This window comes from Poecile atricapillus, chromosome W (assembly GCF_030490865.1).
Source record: "Poecile atricapillus isolate bPoeAtr1 chromosome W, bPoeAtr1.hap1, whole genome shotgun sequence".
In the NCBI taxonomy this organism is placed as follows: domain Eukaryota; kingdom Metazoa; phylum Chordata; class Aves; order Passeriformes; family Paridae; genus Poecile; species Poecile atricapillus.
Genome location: NC_081288.1, coordinates 37,889,199 through 37,907,367, shown reverse-complemented (window position 1 = coordinate 37,907,367; position 18,169 = coordinate 37,889,199). Strand labels below are relative to the sequence as shown.

The 18,169-nt window shown below is 34.9% G+C and overlaps 1 protein-coding gene across 3 annotated transcripts in view; it reads right to left on the bottom strand.

Annotated features, from left to right (window-relative positions):
* LOC131591677 (protein phosphatase 1 regulatory subunit 12A-like) overlaps positions 1–18,169 on the bottom strand; it is a 112,199-nt gene that overhangs the window by 36,651 nt on the left and 57,379 nt on the right. For all 3 annotated transcript variants that reach the window (XM_058862607.1, XM_058862608.1, XM_058862606.1), the window contains exons 3-9: positions 15,663–15,781; positions 9,212–9,371; positions 7,268–7,412; positions 5,038–5,112; positions 4,470–4,558; positions 4,188–4,345; positions 423–544 (exon numbers count right to left, since the gene is read on the bottom strand). In XM_058862607.1, coding sequence (XP_058718590.1) covers positions 423–544; positions 4,188–4,345; positions 4,470–4,558; positions 5,038–5,112; positions 7,268–7,412; positions 9,212–9,371; positions 15,663–15,781 — 868 coding nt within the window. The remainder of the gene's footprint in view (positions 1–422; positions 545–4,187; positions 4,346–4,469; positions 4,559–5,037; positions 5,113–7,267; positions 7,413–9,211; positions 9,372–15,662; positions 15,782–18,169) is intronic.

Genomic DNA, 18,169 nt, shown 5'->3' with positions numbered 1-18,169 from the left:
GAATTAAGTGCATCAGAAATACAGGCACAGAGAGACACTAGAACTGTAGTTTCTAGAAATTCTGGAGGAGTCTGACATAGAAAAGACTTTCAAAAGATGAAGTTTAGCTTCAGAAAAAACAAGAACTCCATACACTGTGCAACAGAATTTTTTTTTTTTTAGAAGGATTTTACATTCAGCTATTTCATAGTTCTGTATTTTAGGTCCCTGTTCAGAATTAAAGCCATTGAAAATTTTTTTAAAAATTAACAGTTTCTGGGGAAGATCAGAAAATATTTTAAGAATCTATGCATATTTTTATCAATTCACCAGTTAACCAAATCTAACAGTAGAATCAAAAAATATATACTTACATGGAAAAAAAGAAATAGAAAACCATAAGAATACCATATCATAGAAAATAAAAAGCTATTTTCTTTTACCTTCTTAACAGGTGATGTAGGTGCCCCTTGGCCACCAGCTACTGAAGGCGCCATCACAGCTACTGATGTTGATTGTGTACTTGTGGTATTTGCATTATTAGCTGCCAAGGTTTTGGTCTTATCTGCAAAATATTTACAAGATTTTAATCTTAATTCTTCATTCACAATTTCATCACCTTTACAACACCAAGCTGGATTTCTATCCAACAAATTTGACAGTTAACTTTATGAGCAGTATTTTACCATTTATTCCTCAGTGTTCTCTCCCTTACTCCAAATTTGTATCTTAGCTAGGTCCACCTTCTTTTTCTAAAAGGTTGTGCATGTAACAATTTTTTTGTATTGATCAAGTGTTACCACTTAGAGATCCAGAGACAGAACTACCGAACTATTCGGGTCCAAGTGACTCAGGAGATCACCTAATTGAACCTTTTGCTCAAAAGAGGGTCAATACTGCCTATGAATCAGGCTGCTCAGGCTTTGATGAGTCACATCTTGGAAACCTCTGGAGATAGATTTCAGTCTCCACACACAGCCTGTATTTTAGAAGCTGGCTAATGACTACAAAAACTGTAACAGTAGGAGATATGTTAGCATCTCATCTGATCTCATCAATGCATATAAATATCTCAAAGGTAGGTGTTGAGGATGGTGCCAGACTCTTTTTGGTGGTGTCCAGCAACAGGAGAAGGAGCAATATCATAAACTAAAATACAGGAAATTCCACCTCAACATGAGGAAGAACACCAAGGGTGGCAGACCACCAGAAGAGGCCATCCAGAGAGGTTGTGGAATCTCCCTCTCTGGAGACATCCAAAACCCACCTGGATGCTTTCGCATGCAACCTGCTCTAGGTCACCTTGCCTTGGCAGGGGAAGTTGGACTTGATGATTTCCAGAGCTCCCTTCCTACCCTGACTATCTTTTGATTCTGTAATAGTTAATCCAAATTACAGAAGACAGGTGCCAATTCAAAGTGAAACATTTATTCTCTTGATAACTATGCGTGTTTGAGTTCAAAGAAATATTTAACTGTGCAGAGAACTCCATGAGGAATTCTAGTCACCAGAATGAGCTGTGGCAGGGACTTGCCCTTCCAGAACATCAATTTTCTATTTGCTTCATTCCTTCTTTGTCCCTTGTTTTTCTTATCTACATTTCACTGTCTACCTATCTACTCTCTCCTGCTTTGTTCAAATTCTTTCCTCTGTCCACAGTTTATGACCCTCAACCCTTCTTACACAGAAAATGCCATGATTGATATACAACAACTGCTGTCACTGCTTTTGCTTGAGCTTCATAATGTTACACCTTGCTTCTGTTTCACATATTCAAACTGCACATTCTTTGGGCTCAGATGTTGCCTCCTATTTATTCGTGCAGTATGAAGCAACGAGGGGTTCAATCCCTACTGGTTTTGGCCCTACTGTAAATACATCTTTCCATCTACGTGACCCATACAGCCTAAAAGTAATTAAATTAGAAAGTATGCAAGGATTTCATGAAGTGCTCTCACAACTAATATTTAAATTCAACAAAGTACTAATCTACAATTAGAAATTGTGTAATCCATGGTATTGCTGTTACACACTTGTTTTAGTTATGGACATAGCTGAATAGGTGTTTTGAATGTTAGTTATGCAGTAAACAAATACAAATATAAACAGCTTACATGACCAATGGCACTTAATAGAAAGTTCTTTTTAAACACAAGTGAAAAAAAGTGGTGGTAAAATTCTTGGTGACAAAAAGCTGAACAAGGCAATGTAGGACTGACAGTATGATTTGAGATGATGCACAGGCAGATCTGATAGAAATTTTTAGGTAATACATCTTTAAAATATACAGAAAAAGTTATCAGGAGGGAGAAGAATGGATTTTTTCACAAGTGTATTCTTAAATTATTTCTAGAATTATAAGAACTTAGTTGTATGCATGACTGAGCTGATACTAATTAAAAAAATAAGTATGTCAAAAAAAGTAAGTTACAAAACCTGAACTGATGAAAATTTTATTTTTTATCTTGTTTCCCTGTCCTTTGCAAGAAGCTACTTTCCTATTCATATTTCCCTTCTTGGTCTTACAGACAGAAGTGTATTTATTTTTAACCCATATTCACACATAACCAATGAAACAAAAATATAGGAAAACATTTTAATTATCCTAAAATATTAGAAATCACCATTTCCAGTGCTTCAGAATACTGAACAGCATTAAAATATTTCACAACCAGAATGCTCCTTACAATAGGATTTTTCACTAGAAAAATCTTTCACTACCTTAAGCTGAATAATGGTAAAAAAAGGGAAAGTATAATCTTGGAACTTAAAGAGATGTATCTCTGCAGGGAAAAGCTTAAAGTGTATCTTGCCAAATAAAGTATGATAAAGCCTTGTTGATATTAAAACCCCCAAAGTTTACATAAATTAATTCTTGTGTCACAGTCAAATTTTCCTGGCACAAACTACTGGCAATGAAGAGAACACAGTTACCAGAGTCATAAAGTTCAGCAGACATTACAGTCAGCTCAGAGACAGAGAAATTACTACATGTTATATATTATAAGTAGTTTGAGTTTAGCAAAGCTCAGGAAATTATGGATGCAAGTACTCTAAGGTAAAAGACTAATGACAAAGATTGCCAGACACTTTTTTTTTAGCATAATACTGAAATGCTGGATTGTTTCAAATGACAAAAAAAAACCCCAACAAATTAAACCATAATAGAAAGTTTGGTTTTGCAAGTTATTTTTACTTCTATCTACATTAAATGCTTATGATAGATTGGCTAGCTTTAAAATACCTTCATAGTCTTATTTTTCCAGGTGAAGAAATTAGAATCTATTAAAATGAAAACTGACAGCTCACCAAAAAGTGTTACTTATTTTAAAAAGTTTAAGTACAAAATATTAACAAGCTATTTCTAATGTCATCCATATCTATGTGTTGTACTGCTGCACTGCAATTCTAATATTCTTTACTAGGATTGAACATACATCTTTAAACACTTATTGCAAGACGCTTGTTTTCTGGTTTGAAAGGAAAAGATAATACGATGTTCTTGAATTGGTACTTGCTACTCTGATAATCGTTCAAGAAAAAAACAACCCACTAATTCCATTTCTCAAGAGAGAAATAGAGAGTAATATGCATACAACTTTGCACACAATGCAAAACTTTTCAAAGAATAAGTCTCTTGAACTTAAGTTACATATGAAGCAACAGTTATTATTAAAATAATACCTCTAAAAGTTTATCCCAGTACACACAGAAAATATATGCATGACTACTTAATGAATAGCTGAACCAGATTAATTAGTAATTACTTCAAGATGATAAGAACAAATGAGAATGTCTGCAATTTTGCTGATCCAATCTCTATACCAGTTTCACAAGCAAATACTGCTAAGGAGTCTTCCTCTCTAATTTGATCTTCTAACTTTTTCAATGTTTCTAACATGCTACTTCAGGCTTATATTATTTTATCTATCTAATTAAAAGCATCAATTTGTTAAGCAGCCAATCAAGTAAGCTGGTTAATAGCTTTAACCTAAGTAGCTACCAGTAAAGAGAGCCATTTGAAATGTCTGTTATGACTTGACTTTAGACATATATAAACTTACTTTACTTCAAAATAACAGGAGACACTTAGTGAAATACAGAAAAATAAGTGAAATGTAACATACTTAACTCTGTATCGTGTGATATTAACTAAGTAAAATTATAAAGTAAATATTTAATGAAAGCCAATGCTCCAAATAACATACCTGTCTCTGCTTCAGATTCTGAGTCATCATCCTCTTCCTCCTCACTAGAACAACTGGACTCATCCTTTTTTCCTTCTTCTTCTTCGTCTGCTTTCTCTTGCTCCAGAGACTCTATGCTAGATGCATTCTTTTCTTGCTCCATAATCAGTGTCTCCTTACTGAGTTTGAAAAGAGAAGTATTTAAGTACTGAAGAGTTTACTAAAGCCTGTTAAGTAGGACTTTGTGACAGCTTGTAAAGTCATCTTTATAAAGACTTCGTAATTTTTCCTATTTTTACTTACTTTTTAAATGTTTTCTGTGTCTGATTATTATCCATGTTGGCTGTGGATTCAATTAGGGGAGACTTCTTTTCACGTTTTTCACTATGAAGCTTCAAAACACAGAATGGTGCAGTTTAATTGTTAGAATGGCAGCAGTATGACAAAATTACAAATGGAGAGGAATCTCTAAATATTACAAACACTAGAATGTGTACAAACTTTCAAAGTATGAATGTTCAAAGCCCTAAAAGTCTTAGAAACTGTTATTCCAAGTAAGATGCTTATTGTTGATACTTCAGATCATAAAATGCCCACCGGACAAGACAAGACATAGATCGCCTTTTTTCTTCAAGGCTTTTTTGGTCACCATAGGTGACCAAGTAAGGGCATAAAAAACCTTTTGAGATGACTGTGGCATCACCTGAATTGATGCCCTCAATTTAAAATTTGTTTTTAATCTATATGCTGCCCTGAGTTGGATACCATAATCATATGTACAATAAAATTTAACATATATTGTATGTATGTACGTACATATGTATGTGTGTGTATGTGTATATATATATATATATATATGAACAAGGCCTACCAGATTCTGCTTCTTTTGTAACTCTTCTAAATATCCTAGAATATCTTCATCTGCCACATCAAATGCTGTCTGACCCTGGAGAAGAAGTAAAACACCATAATTGTACAACAGAATTTAAATGTATCAGACTACGATGTCTTCTCATCACATGATGATGCAGGTTAAGCAAAACATTTAGATAGACAATTTGGAAAATATGAATCAAGCTCTACTGCAAACTGTTAGTCTGTCAGTACTTGAAAACAATTTTGCAATACTCCTTTTTTTGGGGGGGTGGGGGGGGACAGGGGGGATTCAAACAAAAATATTTATACCTGATGAGTAAACATATTTTTAAGTGATAAAGATATGACAATAAAATTTTACTGCTGTTTGAGGGAAAAAAAGAACACTATGAATGAAAAGCAGTTTGATTAATATAATCTCACAGTATTAGTGCCAAATAACTGTTCACAATGGGAGTTGAATGGATGGATCCTGAGCAGTTCAGTATCCTGCTCATCTTAGACTATCACATACAGCTTGATTTTTTTAAGTTTAAATTATTTAAGGGAGTTAATGATAATAAATTTAAGTAGTCACACATTCACATTTTACAGCAAAACTATTTACAGTTTACACTTTACTTTATAGAAGATCTGCTATGACCACTTGTTATTTCTCCTTAGTGTATGATTTTCATGGGACATATACTTGAAGGCTGGAATCTAGGCAAAGTCCCATATTCACTGGCATAAATGCAGCTGCATCAACATGCTGGGTGGACTTACTGAGATGCTGGGAGATCAGGACAAGATCAAACTAGAAGTACTTCTGTACAATAACCAGTAATAAAAAAAGAGCTGTCATTTAAAAGTGGCCACAGCAGCTTATAAAAATCATGAAAGGTATTCTTGTTTGTCTGTGCTGATTTCAGCTTCTAGGCTAAAACTAAAGGCAAACTTCCTCCTAATTACGCTGCGAAGACTTGTAACTGGTAAGAAAGGATGAACCTTTAAACTGCTAATTCTGATCATACAGCAGAAGCATGTACACCTTTTAACAAGCATTAGCCAAAACAACTTGAGGTCTTCTGCCATACGAACTATTACCACAAGCTTATATTTGCATTATAACTACAGTTTTTAATGTGGCCTTCTATTTTTAGGTAGCTATTACATGGTAATTAGATCCACTGTAACCACAAAAAGTCACTTTGCAGAAAACTGTAGCAGCTGGAAGGTTACATCTTACACCCAAATCTGCAACAGCTGATACTGCAGTCAGGTGGCCGAGTTCTCTGAGACGCTAAGCACATACAACCAAAACCAAATCCAGAGGTTTCAATCCTTCTCCAAAAGCAAAAATGCTTACTAGCTTACTTAAAAACAGGCAAGACTTTCCTAGCTTGCAGAGACAAGTCCATAAACCAAAAAAAGACTCCACTGACATCTCTCTATGCCTCCTTTTTTCTTATTCTCATCCAGTGGACTTGAACATACGGTTATGGGAGTGCTCTCTAGTGTGTAACATCCACATTTTCACAACCCCAGTAAAAAATCTAACATAAATTGGAAGCTGAACAGAATCTATCTGTAAAACACACTATGAGGAAAAGAATGAGAGCTCAGCACTTACATGGCTGAATGAAAAGGTCTGGATCCTTTTGATGGTTAAGTGAACTCATGAACATATTTGTGTCTATTGGGAAAAAGATCAGCAAGCTACACAGGCCATTGCATAAAAGCCAAAAAAATAGAGCTTAGGAAGCATTCAGGTTATGTCCAGGGGGTCCAGAGTTACCTACAAGTTTCTTCCAAAACACCCAAATCAGCATAATATAGTGACAACTCTTTAATATACTAACACAAACTGATTTTAGGAGTTAAAACACTACCCAAAGGCATCATCATCATCTTGAGAGATCAAACAAAAGCCTGAACGCAATCCATCAAGTCACTAATTTTGTACCTCTGAAATGTCAACGAACTTTTTCAATTGTGAATTTCCATGTCAAAGATTGAATGGATCATTTAATAAAGAAAAAATCATAAAGCTGGCCTAGAAATTAATTTAGACAATCAGAGAATTTAGTGCTGAACACAACCATGCTGGTTTGACAACACATGCATTATATAAAGCTCCACGTACAGTAAACAGCAGTTTATCATCACTTTTCTTACCCTGGCTTCTAAAGTCACTTTAGAGACCAGAACTTTGTATCTTGACAAGGATTACATAAAAATCCTACCACTTTGTTGACAGCCTCCATATCACATAGGTTTTCCACTAAAATGCGACATGCTTCTTCTTTACCCCAGTGAGCAGCAGCATGAAGTGGTGTCCAGCCATCATAATCTTTAATATTTACATCGTAGTGAGCCTGTATTAAAAGCCTGAAGAAATTAAAAGAAATTGATCTTGACACTGCCGACAGGGATAAATAAGTTTTAGTAAAAATTATGAAACTGCTCTATGGTGATATCTTCCTCCTTTTTTCTCATAGGTATTTTAGTTGGGCTACTGACAGTTGATTAATTCTGCTTCCCATAGAAACACCTGCCTTTTCATTATTTAGCAGGTGTGTATATATATTTTAAGGAAAATTCAAGAAACCAGCCTTTTCCATTTTCTTCTCTGTTAACTTCCTTTCCAAAGACCATTGTATCTATAATTAGATATTCTTCTCTGTACATGCAGAAATAGGCAAAAGGCCTATTTCTAAGGAACTAAGAAAAAACTAAGAATAACTAAGGAAAAAAGTTGTAAGATAAAAAAAATTGTTAGATACAGTGTTCTTATTAGTCTTATTAGTAAACTATTAAAACCCCCTTCCATTCTAAAATTAGCTGCTTGAAACTTTCATTTCCTGTCATTAACTTTTTGCAAAAATCTAGTGTTTAAATGCTTCAACTGTTCTCTGAGAGGGAGCAGAGTTCCTCAAAGAGACGACCTGCTGTTCTGCCTGTATTCAGTACTCACATTCATCATGGTTCTCAGGCAAGCATCAAAGTGACAAAGGATACTTAAACTAACAAGTGTTTTTACGTGAAGAGCTAAGAGCTGTCTGAACCACTGTCTATAATTGTTACAAATCACATAAGAACAAAATATTCTTTTAAAAAAAAATCTGTTTCTCAAGAGCCAATATACTTACAGTAATATCCTCCAATGAGCAAATCTTGCAGTCTTGCATCCAATACAGAGCACACATTTTTGATAATTTGAAGCAATCACAAAAATTGCCTGCAAATATGTTTTGCCTCTCCTAGGAGAAGTATATAGACTGGACTACAAAAAAGATAAAAACTGAGGGAGCTAAAAAAACACCCAAACAGTTACAGATACAACTCCCTTACAGATACCTGCTACTCTAAAACAAAAATCACTCTTTTCCAACAGAATAATGTGCCTTCTTCATGTTTGAGCATCAGGATTTTTTTGAAACAGAACTCCCATTCAGTAAATTGCTCTGCAGACCTTAAAGGCACCAATACTCACAGTCAGGATGTATGCTTATTTTCACTCATGTTACAGTTTGTAAGTGCTCCTAACACTGCTAAAGCAGTCAAATAAATTTACAATCATGTTAAAGCCATGTATTACTAATTATGCTTTACTAGAATAAAAGTAGAACTTTGATGAAAAAGAGATTAAATATGTTACAATATGTATTGCTATAACATTAATGAAAAGCTGTGAATTAGGGGACACCTGAAGCCTAAAGCTTTCCAGGGAAGACATCAAGAGTAACGATTTTTAAAAAAATGAACACAAAATTATATTATCTGGTTCTGAAGTGCAAAAATTTTTAGCCTGGATTATGAACTCTGCTTTACATATGGAAATAAATATGGTGTCCTGAAAATATGCACCAACCAGGACGTTAACTGGCATTATAAAAAGATCTTAAGCTTGTTTACATAGCTGGCTTTTAAAACAGGGCAACTTTCCTCTCCTGAGTAATATTCAGGCTCAACATGTATACTGCTATTCGTATTTTGAATGACGTAGAATAGAAAGTCAACAACATCATGATTTATGAGTGCTTGAAAACATAAAATCAAGGTCTGAAAAGAGACTGTTCCAGAGAGACTGGGATTTTCAAGATACACTTCCTAAAAGTTGTAAGTGCCCAATTCCAAGCAGCATTACATCATGACAATAAAATATGAAAAAGTTAAACGACACTTACTTTAAGACTTCTGTGTAGCCCTTAGCAGCAGCTACATGAAGTGCTGTACCACCAGATTTTGCATGCCTGACATCATTTATATGGCCACTGTTGAGCCACTGTCTTGCGTCTCTTAGCATTATTCGTTCTTCTTCTTTTCGAGCCGATTCTATATCAACCCCTAATTCAGACAGGGAGGAGGAGAGGGGAAGAGAAGACACAAAATACTTTAGTTCAAATACTTCAATTCAATTATATAACGAATTTTATGACAAATTTATGTGATATAGGAAAATAAAAACGAAACAATTTGAATAATGTTCAGAGTTTGATATGAATATTTTTTGGAAGATGAATTCCAAGGTTATGAAAACATCCAGTTTTGTAAGACAGCTTGCATAATGCCTTTTTTAACAAAAGGAGGGGATGGGTAGAAAAAGGATTATAAATAAATAATAATAAAAATCAGTCTACTAAAACTCTTCAAACTTATTCTTTTAAGAATCACCTAATAACCACTGAAGTAACCTGTTTAAAAAAAAAGAGAAAAATTGTATTTTAATTTTCTAAGCATGAAAAGATAAGTCCATGTTGATGTTTCTGTATACAATAGAAAATGGCTGAAGTCGTTTTATAAACAGATCCCTATGGGAAGAGAAACAATCCTGTGTCTTTACAATGATGACAAGATGAAGCTGTATCTTTTATACTTGTTAAAGCATTTCTGGTTTGTCTCCTATCACTGTGAATCACAAACCTTATACACATATAGACAACACTGGATATTGCAGCTCATAGCTCTACTAAAAAACCACCAAAAACACTGAAAACTTTTTACAGTATGTCTCACTAAAAAAAAAAACAAAACAAAACATACACTGATGGAAAGGGAGAAACACAGTCTACCATCATAACACCTACAAGTATATGCATCAGGTTAAACAAATTCCAGACCCTGAATGGGTTATGCAAGCACATTATTTGCAAGCATTTTTGTAATTGCTACTTAAGAACAGAGCAGAAAAAGAGATCTTGAAAAGAACTACGCAAGAGCATAATTCCATCTATGATGGCTGAATGGTGACAACTCATAAGGAAAAACAACTTAGAAACTGTGATCATCAAGAACACAAATTTTATCTGGGATTTTCAAGATACACTTCCTAAAAGTCAGAAGTGCCCAATTCCAAGCAGCATTACATCACGACAATAAAATATGAAAAAGTTAAACCACACTTACTTTAAGACTTCTGTGTAGCCCTTAGCTCATAAGGAAAAACAACTTAGAAACTGTGATCATCAAGAACACAAACTGCATCTGGGTTGACCTCTATCAGAATATCAGTGGCCCGACCTTCAAGAAAATGTTTTAAGTGTATGATTTTTCTAATCTTACACACTGGTATGCAGGGACTTGGGAGATATATACTGTAAAACTTTATGCTAAAGACAATCGAAAGATAAAACTTCCTTAAATACCATAAAGAAATTGAAGCAAGTTAAACAGTCAGTGTTCTGAGGACTTGACTGAACTCCTTGACTCATTCAACTAATTGACCAGCAGAAACCATTTTAAACTTGACAATTTAGGCAAAAAATGAACAGAATTACATTTTATCAGAAACTGACAAAAACCATAATCCGGATGTTGAGTCTCCAAGATGCATGAAGACATACAAGGCTGTTGAAAGACTCAGCAGAGGAAAAAGCTGAAAAACTTTCTAAGTATAACATATTAAGAGTGAAGACCAAGAACTCTGAACCAATAACACATTGTTAGTCATATATTCTCATTCTTCAGGAAGCTCCTACATGTTGATATGTGAATTATCGAAAACTGTAACTTCACAGGCCTCAGCATCTGCTTGCCTTTCAGAATGACACAGCAGTGATCAGCAGATCCTGGGACAATACTCAAGAGTACAGTCATTTACACGTCAGTGTTGCCTGCAAAACACTACTGTGTAAATAAATAGTGTATATTTGATCATCTCTTAGTCACATTTATGTCCATTCCCTTTTTGTATGCTCAAAGTCCAACAGTGAATCCTTATCAGCATGAGTAACCTTCTCCACCTGAAGAATCTGAAAAAATTCCTACCAGTGTAAAACTGTTCATGAACATAGCTGTTTGTTCTGAGGCACTTTTGTATAAAGGAAGAACAGAGAAAAAACTCATTCCACACCCTGATCTTGTGAGCTTCTAATGGGTCATATCTAAGCTTACTTTCCAGACATGCCCAAAGAGCCAAGTTATGTCAAAATAGTAATGCCTTAGCAGGAAAAATACTCAATACAGACTTCCATTAATATCATGAACTATTGCATTTCTGAAGCCCAAACAAAATATAATAGTTGCAGAGGTTTAATGGCTGTATCAATACATTATTTTACAAGACAGCAAATTTCTGGTCATATTTCAACAGAAGAAAGCACCTGAATCTTGCCAATCTAAATTAACTCTTCACATTAATAACTCGTGAAAAGGGGAATTAAACTCTGCGTCACAGAAAAAAAGCTGTACCCTGAGATAAATACAATTCCCATTATTAACTACAGAAAATGGAATGTAAACAGCCTTTGTTATACCTTGTATGGGCCTTTCTCCTTCCTTTTGTTTTCCAGACTCTACTAAGATACCAGGGGAAAAGAAAATGCTCATCACGTTTCCAACCCTTTCTCCCAACGGCCCATAGATGGCAATGCGCTGCCTCCCAGCTCAGCCTCAGCCCTCGTTCACACCAGCAGTGTGCTTAACCCCTGGCAGCCTAACAACTTAAATCATTAATAATTTATTACAAAATGCTTTCACTTTTTTTTCTGATCAACAAGTGTTACTCAATAGCCCCAAACAGGTTTGAAAACAGTGTGCCGTTCAGTGAGCATTTAATGAAAATTCAGCATAAATTGAAATGCTGAATCATTGTTTCAGGACGACTCAGCCATATAAAGGCATGTTTTATAGATACTGCAGGGAAGATCAACCCACTTTTTACTTCATGAAGTGAATGTTTATATACAAATGTAATAGTTCACATTTTATCCACATAAACAAATCTGAGTTAAGCAATACATCTGGGAGAGTCTTGTTACATTACCTATAATTAAGAATGAGGAACACGTGTTTCTCTTTGGAACAGAATGAGTGACCACTCTGACAGTTACTGAATAAACAGCTACCACACTGAACCCCCTGATTCACCTCACATCACCTCTCCCCACTAACTCACCTCCTGAGAATGTCTCCTATAATTCAAAATAACTGCTCAAGCAGTTAAAAATAATTTTAAGAGGACATCTGATGATCAACAGCTAAAAAAATCACTTCAAACCATTATACTTAACCCCACTCGAGCCCTGAGGAGATACAACATTTAAAACTGGCCAGGGCTCGCCAGGACTAAAGCCACATCTCTTTCAAGACTGCTGGTTTTCACCAGTGCAAATAAAAACTTTACTGGAAAAAGACAACTTCCACAACTCCCTGTTGAAACACTGCCAAGTAGAAACACAACAGGTCAAAAATAATATTTTTGATGAAGCTAAATGATTTTGAGGATTGCAATGGCCTCTATATACACACCGGACTGACCAATGCAAAAGGAATTAGTCATTTGGAGAAACAATAAAACAAGTCCTAGAAGAAGGGTTTTTTATAGCACACAAAATAGTTTAACTATATGGAGTGCAAACAGAACAGCTGTTCAGCACTACTTAGGTATAATTTCCATAAAACACCTGATTTTGTTATCTGTGAAGTGTTTGTAATTGGGTCAAAAAAAATCTTTACACCATATTCGAGCATAGAATTTACCTTCTCACAAATTACAAAACTAAGCCAGGTTTTAATCTTAAAAAATAACTAACTCAGTAACTCCCCACTGAATATTAGGGTAGAAAAATATTTTGCTAACTATCAGAGTGGTACAGCTTCAGTTACAGGATAGCTACTCCCTTAGCTCACGATTCCTGCACAGTTCATTATATCAAGTCATACTATTTGCTCAGCAGGACACAAGAGGACACATGAAAAGGCACCTGACCCTTTGTGCAATTTAGAGATGTAGCATGGGATCTGAATGACTGAAGAAAAACAGACACTGGATAAAAATACTAGAAAATCTTTCTTCTTTAATGACCAACACTCCTTACAACAGAACTTGTATAACAAGATAACTGACCATCTCCTCTCTAGTCAGATCAGACCTTGGAGCCTGAATGCTAAAATAGGTTGAGGAAACACTACAGATCCTTCCTTTTATTAAGCCTGTAATGTCACACAGAACTGAATTGTATTCTATGATTTATTTTTGTGCATTTAGTGTCTCTAGAGGGTCCCACATTTTGTCCTGTAATAAGACGTGTCCTTAAAATGCAGCTTGACACTTGCCAAAATTTGGCATAAGTACAAACTGATGATTAATAGAATGCTGAGTAGCTGAGTAGTATGTTTCAACACTTCCTATAAAGACATAAGGTCTGAAGAAGCAGTAAAAAAAGAGATGTAACAAGTGATTCTTCTCAGATACCTAACAGAAAAAAACATCAAATGTCATCACTTAAATCTGAAATCACAATGAACCTGACCAATCTTTCCAAGCAATTTTTTGGCACAAAACAACGCTGACTGACAATATGTAGGAAGCCAAATTTACAGCATTAACACTGCAACACAAAAATGAAACTAAAACGAACAGAGGAATAAACACATGAAAGGGTTGCAAGGCAAAAATGTTATGGAAAATATCTACTTAATTTTCACACTGCACATTTTACCTACACAGAGATAGGATATTTTGTCACCCAGGATTGTTTCTTTTCAGAATAAAAAGGCTGGTCTTCCACTACCCTTAACACTGAGCCAGGACTGGTCATTCCACAGACCCCACTGTTAACTTGCATTATCAAAACTGTGGCACTGCTTTATTTGAAATGAAGGAGCATATAATATGGAAGAAATGTGAATTATCTCACTGCCGGAGAGCTACAGAGCCGAAGATTAAAGTGTCACAATGCCTCGCTGTTAATTCCACGTTGCGAGAAACAATTAGGTTCCTATTTTAGAGCTATTAACTTCTCTAGCCACAACACACACAATTAAGCACTTTCTAAGTGATTCTGATAATGACTAAATAATCTTTTTTTTTATGTAACATAAACACACAAATTTATGTAGTATCTATATATTCAAGCTAAGGATGCCATCAAAGGAGCGTAATTAAAACCTTATTGCTGAGACAACTATCTCATGATTTAGTAGGACATGCACTCTAAGTTCACATCCAGATTCATATCCTTTCTATTCCATTCTCATCCACAATCATGGAATACTTCCTTTGATTTTATCTCTGCACACAAAAATCCTCAGTTCTTATGTCTTCAAACATAAATTTAGAAGGAGGTATAATGCATGCCTTCTTCCCTCCTTCCATGAAACAAGCAAGCAAACCAACTGCCATAAAAATGCAAGACGAAGGAAAATAGGCTGTCCATATCAAGTGAAATTTAGTATTTCAGAACAACCTAAATTATTGCTTTAGAAGTTAATAGCTACAGTGTGTAAACACATACCTTCTTCTCAGACAGAAGAAACTTATAAAGACAGCACCATAAATGCTTTACAGCAAGCTTCAATTGTGAAATACATAAACCTCACTGAAATTTTCAGTGCTGTGGCATTATGCTAATTTTATAATTGGGCTGTTCAAAATAATTTAATTAAACTTGCAAAGGACTAAAAATTACCGTGTATTGTTGAATATCTGCACCATAAAAATATATGTAAAATCCCATATAACAAAATATTTCTTTTTAAAAAAGCAATAACATATAAAAGAGAGATTTTGGAAGAGTTCATTCCCCAAGTAATTTCAGTTTCATAAGAAGCTACTGCAGTCATTTAGTATTGCACATCAGTATAACCAAGCATTTCAAGAACAACCATAAAAAAATCTAGGCTGAGGTGCATTCCAGAAGCAACTCTCAAGCAAAGACTGACAGTACTGTTAGAAAAGAGAACAACTAAGTAAAATAGAGAAATGGTAATACAGACAAAAAATACACACAATTGTCTAATCTGATGTTTTGTGTTAACTGTAAAAACTGCTAATCAAATTTCTGTTAACACTACCAATTAACTGATTCAAACCCTTTGCAACTGTCAGCTCCTGTGTATCAGTAGGTGTCATGTCATGTCTGCAGATCATGTCTTCCAGTTTCTTTTTACCATTTCTTTTGGGCATTAAATGGGTTTAAGCATATAAATTAAAACTGGGCTAAGCCTGAAACAATTACTAGTTTACTGTTAAATGATGTAAATCCATTTTAAGAGATAGACACTTAAACACTGTGCATTCTGTATTAACCAACTCTCTTTAGAAAACAAATTCACTTTAACAGCCACAGTTTAGCCCAAGTTTTCATACTACATTTAGTGTCCATAAATACAACAACCTACTGCATCAAAAATTACCTTGTCTATTTACTTCATTCTGAAGCAGCTCTTCCATTGCCTCTTCTTCAGCAATATCTAATGGAGTGTCTCCTTCACTATTTACAGCTCCTACATGTGCTCCTTGACTAATTAAATACCTGCCAATAGACAAAGAAAAAAAGCCTGTAAATAACACAACAAAGCTGATTAAAAAAAAAAATAAAATAAATAGCAGCCACTAGGATATATGCACACATACAATTAACAGAAACATTTATATTGCATGTAAGTACAAACCCTTTTGACTGTCTGCAACCTATGAATACCCCTATGCCTTTTCATCCTAATGCGCAGTAATACAAATAGCCTTCTGGTCTGCCGTTTGACACAAAGACTACTGACATAGCTGGAAGAACTGAAAGAAGAAAATGGCCAGATAATGACCAAAAGTGATGACAAGGTGAACAGGGATGGAACCACCAATTCTCATGACCTCCTCTTACTCAGCCACTTTTCCTATAACTCACAAATTCAGTGGCACATAATGTTCCCACAATTTGCCGAAATGATAACTCCTGATCTCTTTGGCAGCTTCTTAAATTAATAAAAACAAAACCATGTCTTCTTCTAAGTATTCGTAAAGTCAGCTTTTGGTGGTGGGTAAGGAGGCAAAGGGGAGAAAGAAAACCGTACTTTACACATTTCAATCCCACTGTATTTTCTTATTTAATGTGTTACTGTCTCAGGAGTCAAGACCCCAAAATTCTCAATTCCTAATTACATCAAAGGATCAATTCCAAAAATAGGTCACAAAAGTATTATATTATTTAGCTAGAAGAAGCCTATGAAGTTATTTTCAAGCTACAGTTAATGAACAATTAAAATTGGTCAACAGTCTTGCAGTTTCTCACATAATATTTCCATTTATCTAAAAAATTCACTACTTTGAGCCATGACAGGAGTCAAGACAAGCAAAAAGCTGCAAACACACCTCCTGCCTTGCCCAGCTTAATTCATATTTTCCATATATCTGAGCAAAAAAAAAATAAATTAAAAAGTCAGGATATACTGAAGAATCCATCATCCATCATAACACATGTATGAAATAAAAAGTGCTTTCCTACCTTCACTATTACGGAATGCCAAATTATGCAGAAGACAATCACAAAATTAACCCAACACTAATACAAGTGCTTTGAAATACTTTATTACTGCTTAACTTCTGCTGATTAATTATCGTCCTAGATAGCTGGAATCTGTTCTCTTTAATCAGTAACTCAGAATCAAATACTCTTATATATCAGGTTTTTTTTTTTAATGTATGACTTTTAAATAGCACTTATTACTATATCTCTATAATTACATCAAGAAGTGGTAAGAACAAGTATATCACAAAATGAAAACTCCCAGAAATGCAAGCATTATCTCCTGGCATATGCATCATCAGTTGCCAACAACAACTTTGATGCTGGTATATCATGTTGGTTGTATACTGTTCTTCTTGAAAGGGTGCTGCGCTCTCACTCTGACCTCTCTCATTTTAAAGGACTGAACTTCAGCAGGAATGAAAAATTAGTACAGAGGAACAATGTTTCTCAACAATACTAGTTGTATTAACAGTGAAACAGCCCCCAGGTCAAAGATCAGTTAATTGCTATGCAGGTGTTTGCTAAACAGGCAGAAACAGCAGTGGGGAAATCAAATTTTTCACAAAGTCAAAATCAACCACTTACAAAAATATGTTTATTAAAAGAATCCAACTGAATATTCATGTTCTTTCAATGTTTACATTCTAATACAGAAAAAACCTATTTTTTTATGTATTTACACATAGTACCTCTAGCAGAAAATTAAACCACTTCTGTAAGGAAAATACATATCTCACTGAAGCAGTTGTATTTGGTCAACTGGGTCAATAATTTATAATTATGATAAAAGAAGGAATGCATAAAAAAGTGTAGGTAATGAATAAAAGGCCAGCATAGCATTTTAAAGACTTATTGCTATAGATGGACAACTTCACAATCAATTGATCCTTTAAAGCAGACTTCAAAATGAAGCTGCTTACAGATCAAAATCAGATCAGCAGTGCTAGGGGATTAGTAGGGTTGGAGAAGTAGAGTTATCTGATTTTCCTTTTGCAGGTGCTTACAGGGCTTTGGTTTTCCTGGGTCAGCAAAGGAAGGATAGGTGAACTTGCTCCGAGTTCACAGGATTTAAAGGGATGGAAGTCACACAACAAAGATGAAAGGCAGCACACACCTTGCCAAAGAAGTGACAACACTTTTCCAACCTTCCTTCAGCCACTCCAACTAGGCCTCTCTGCTGCCATCCCTCTCAAAAAATTAACAGTGACCTCCTTGAATAAATTAAGTGAAAGAACATTGAGAAATATGAGAAGATTTTGCTGTTTACATAAGAATTATTTCTCAAATGAATTGTATTGCAAACTAATTAAAACTTAAAGCATGACTTCAAATAGGAGTGTATTTGACATTTCAGTTATCCTGGTACCATATACTAAAATCTTCACATGCAGCAGTGCA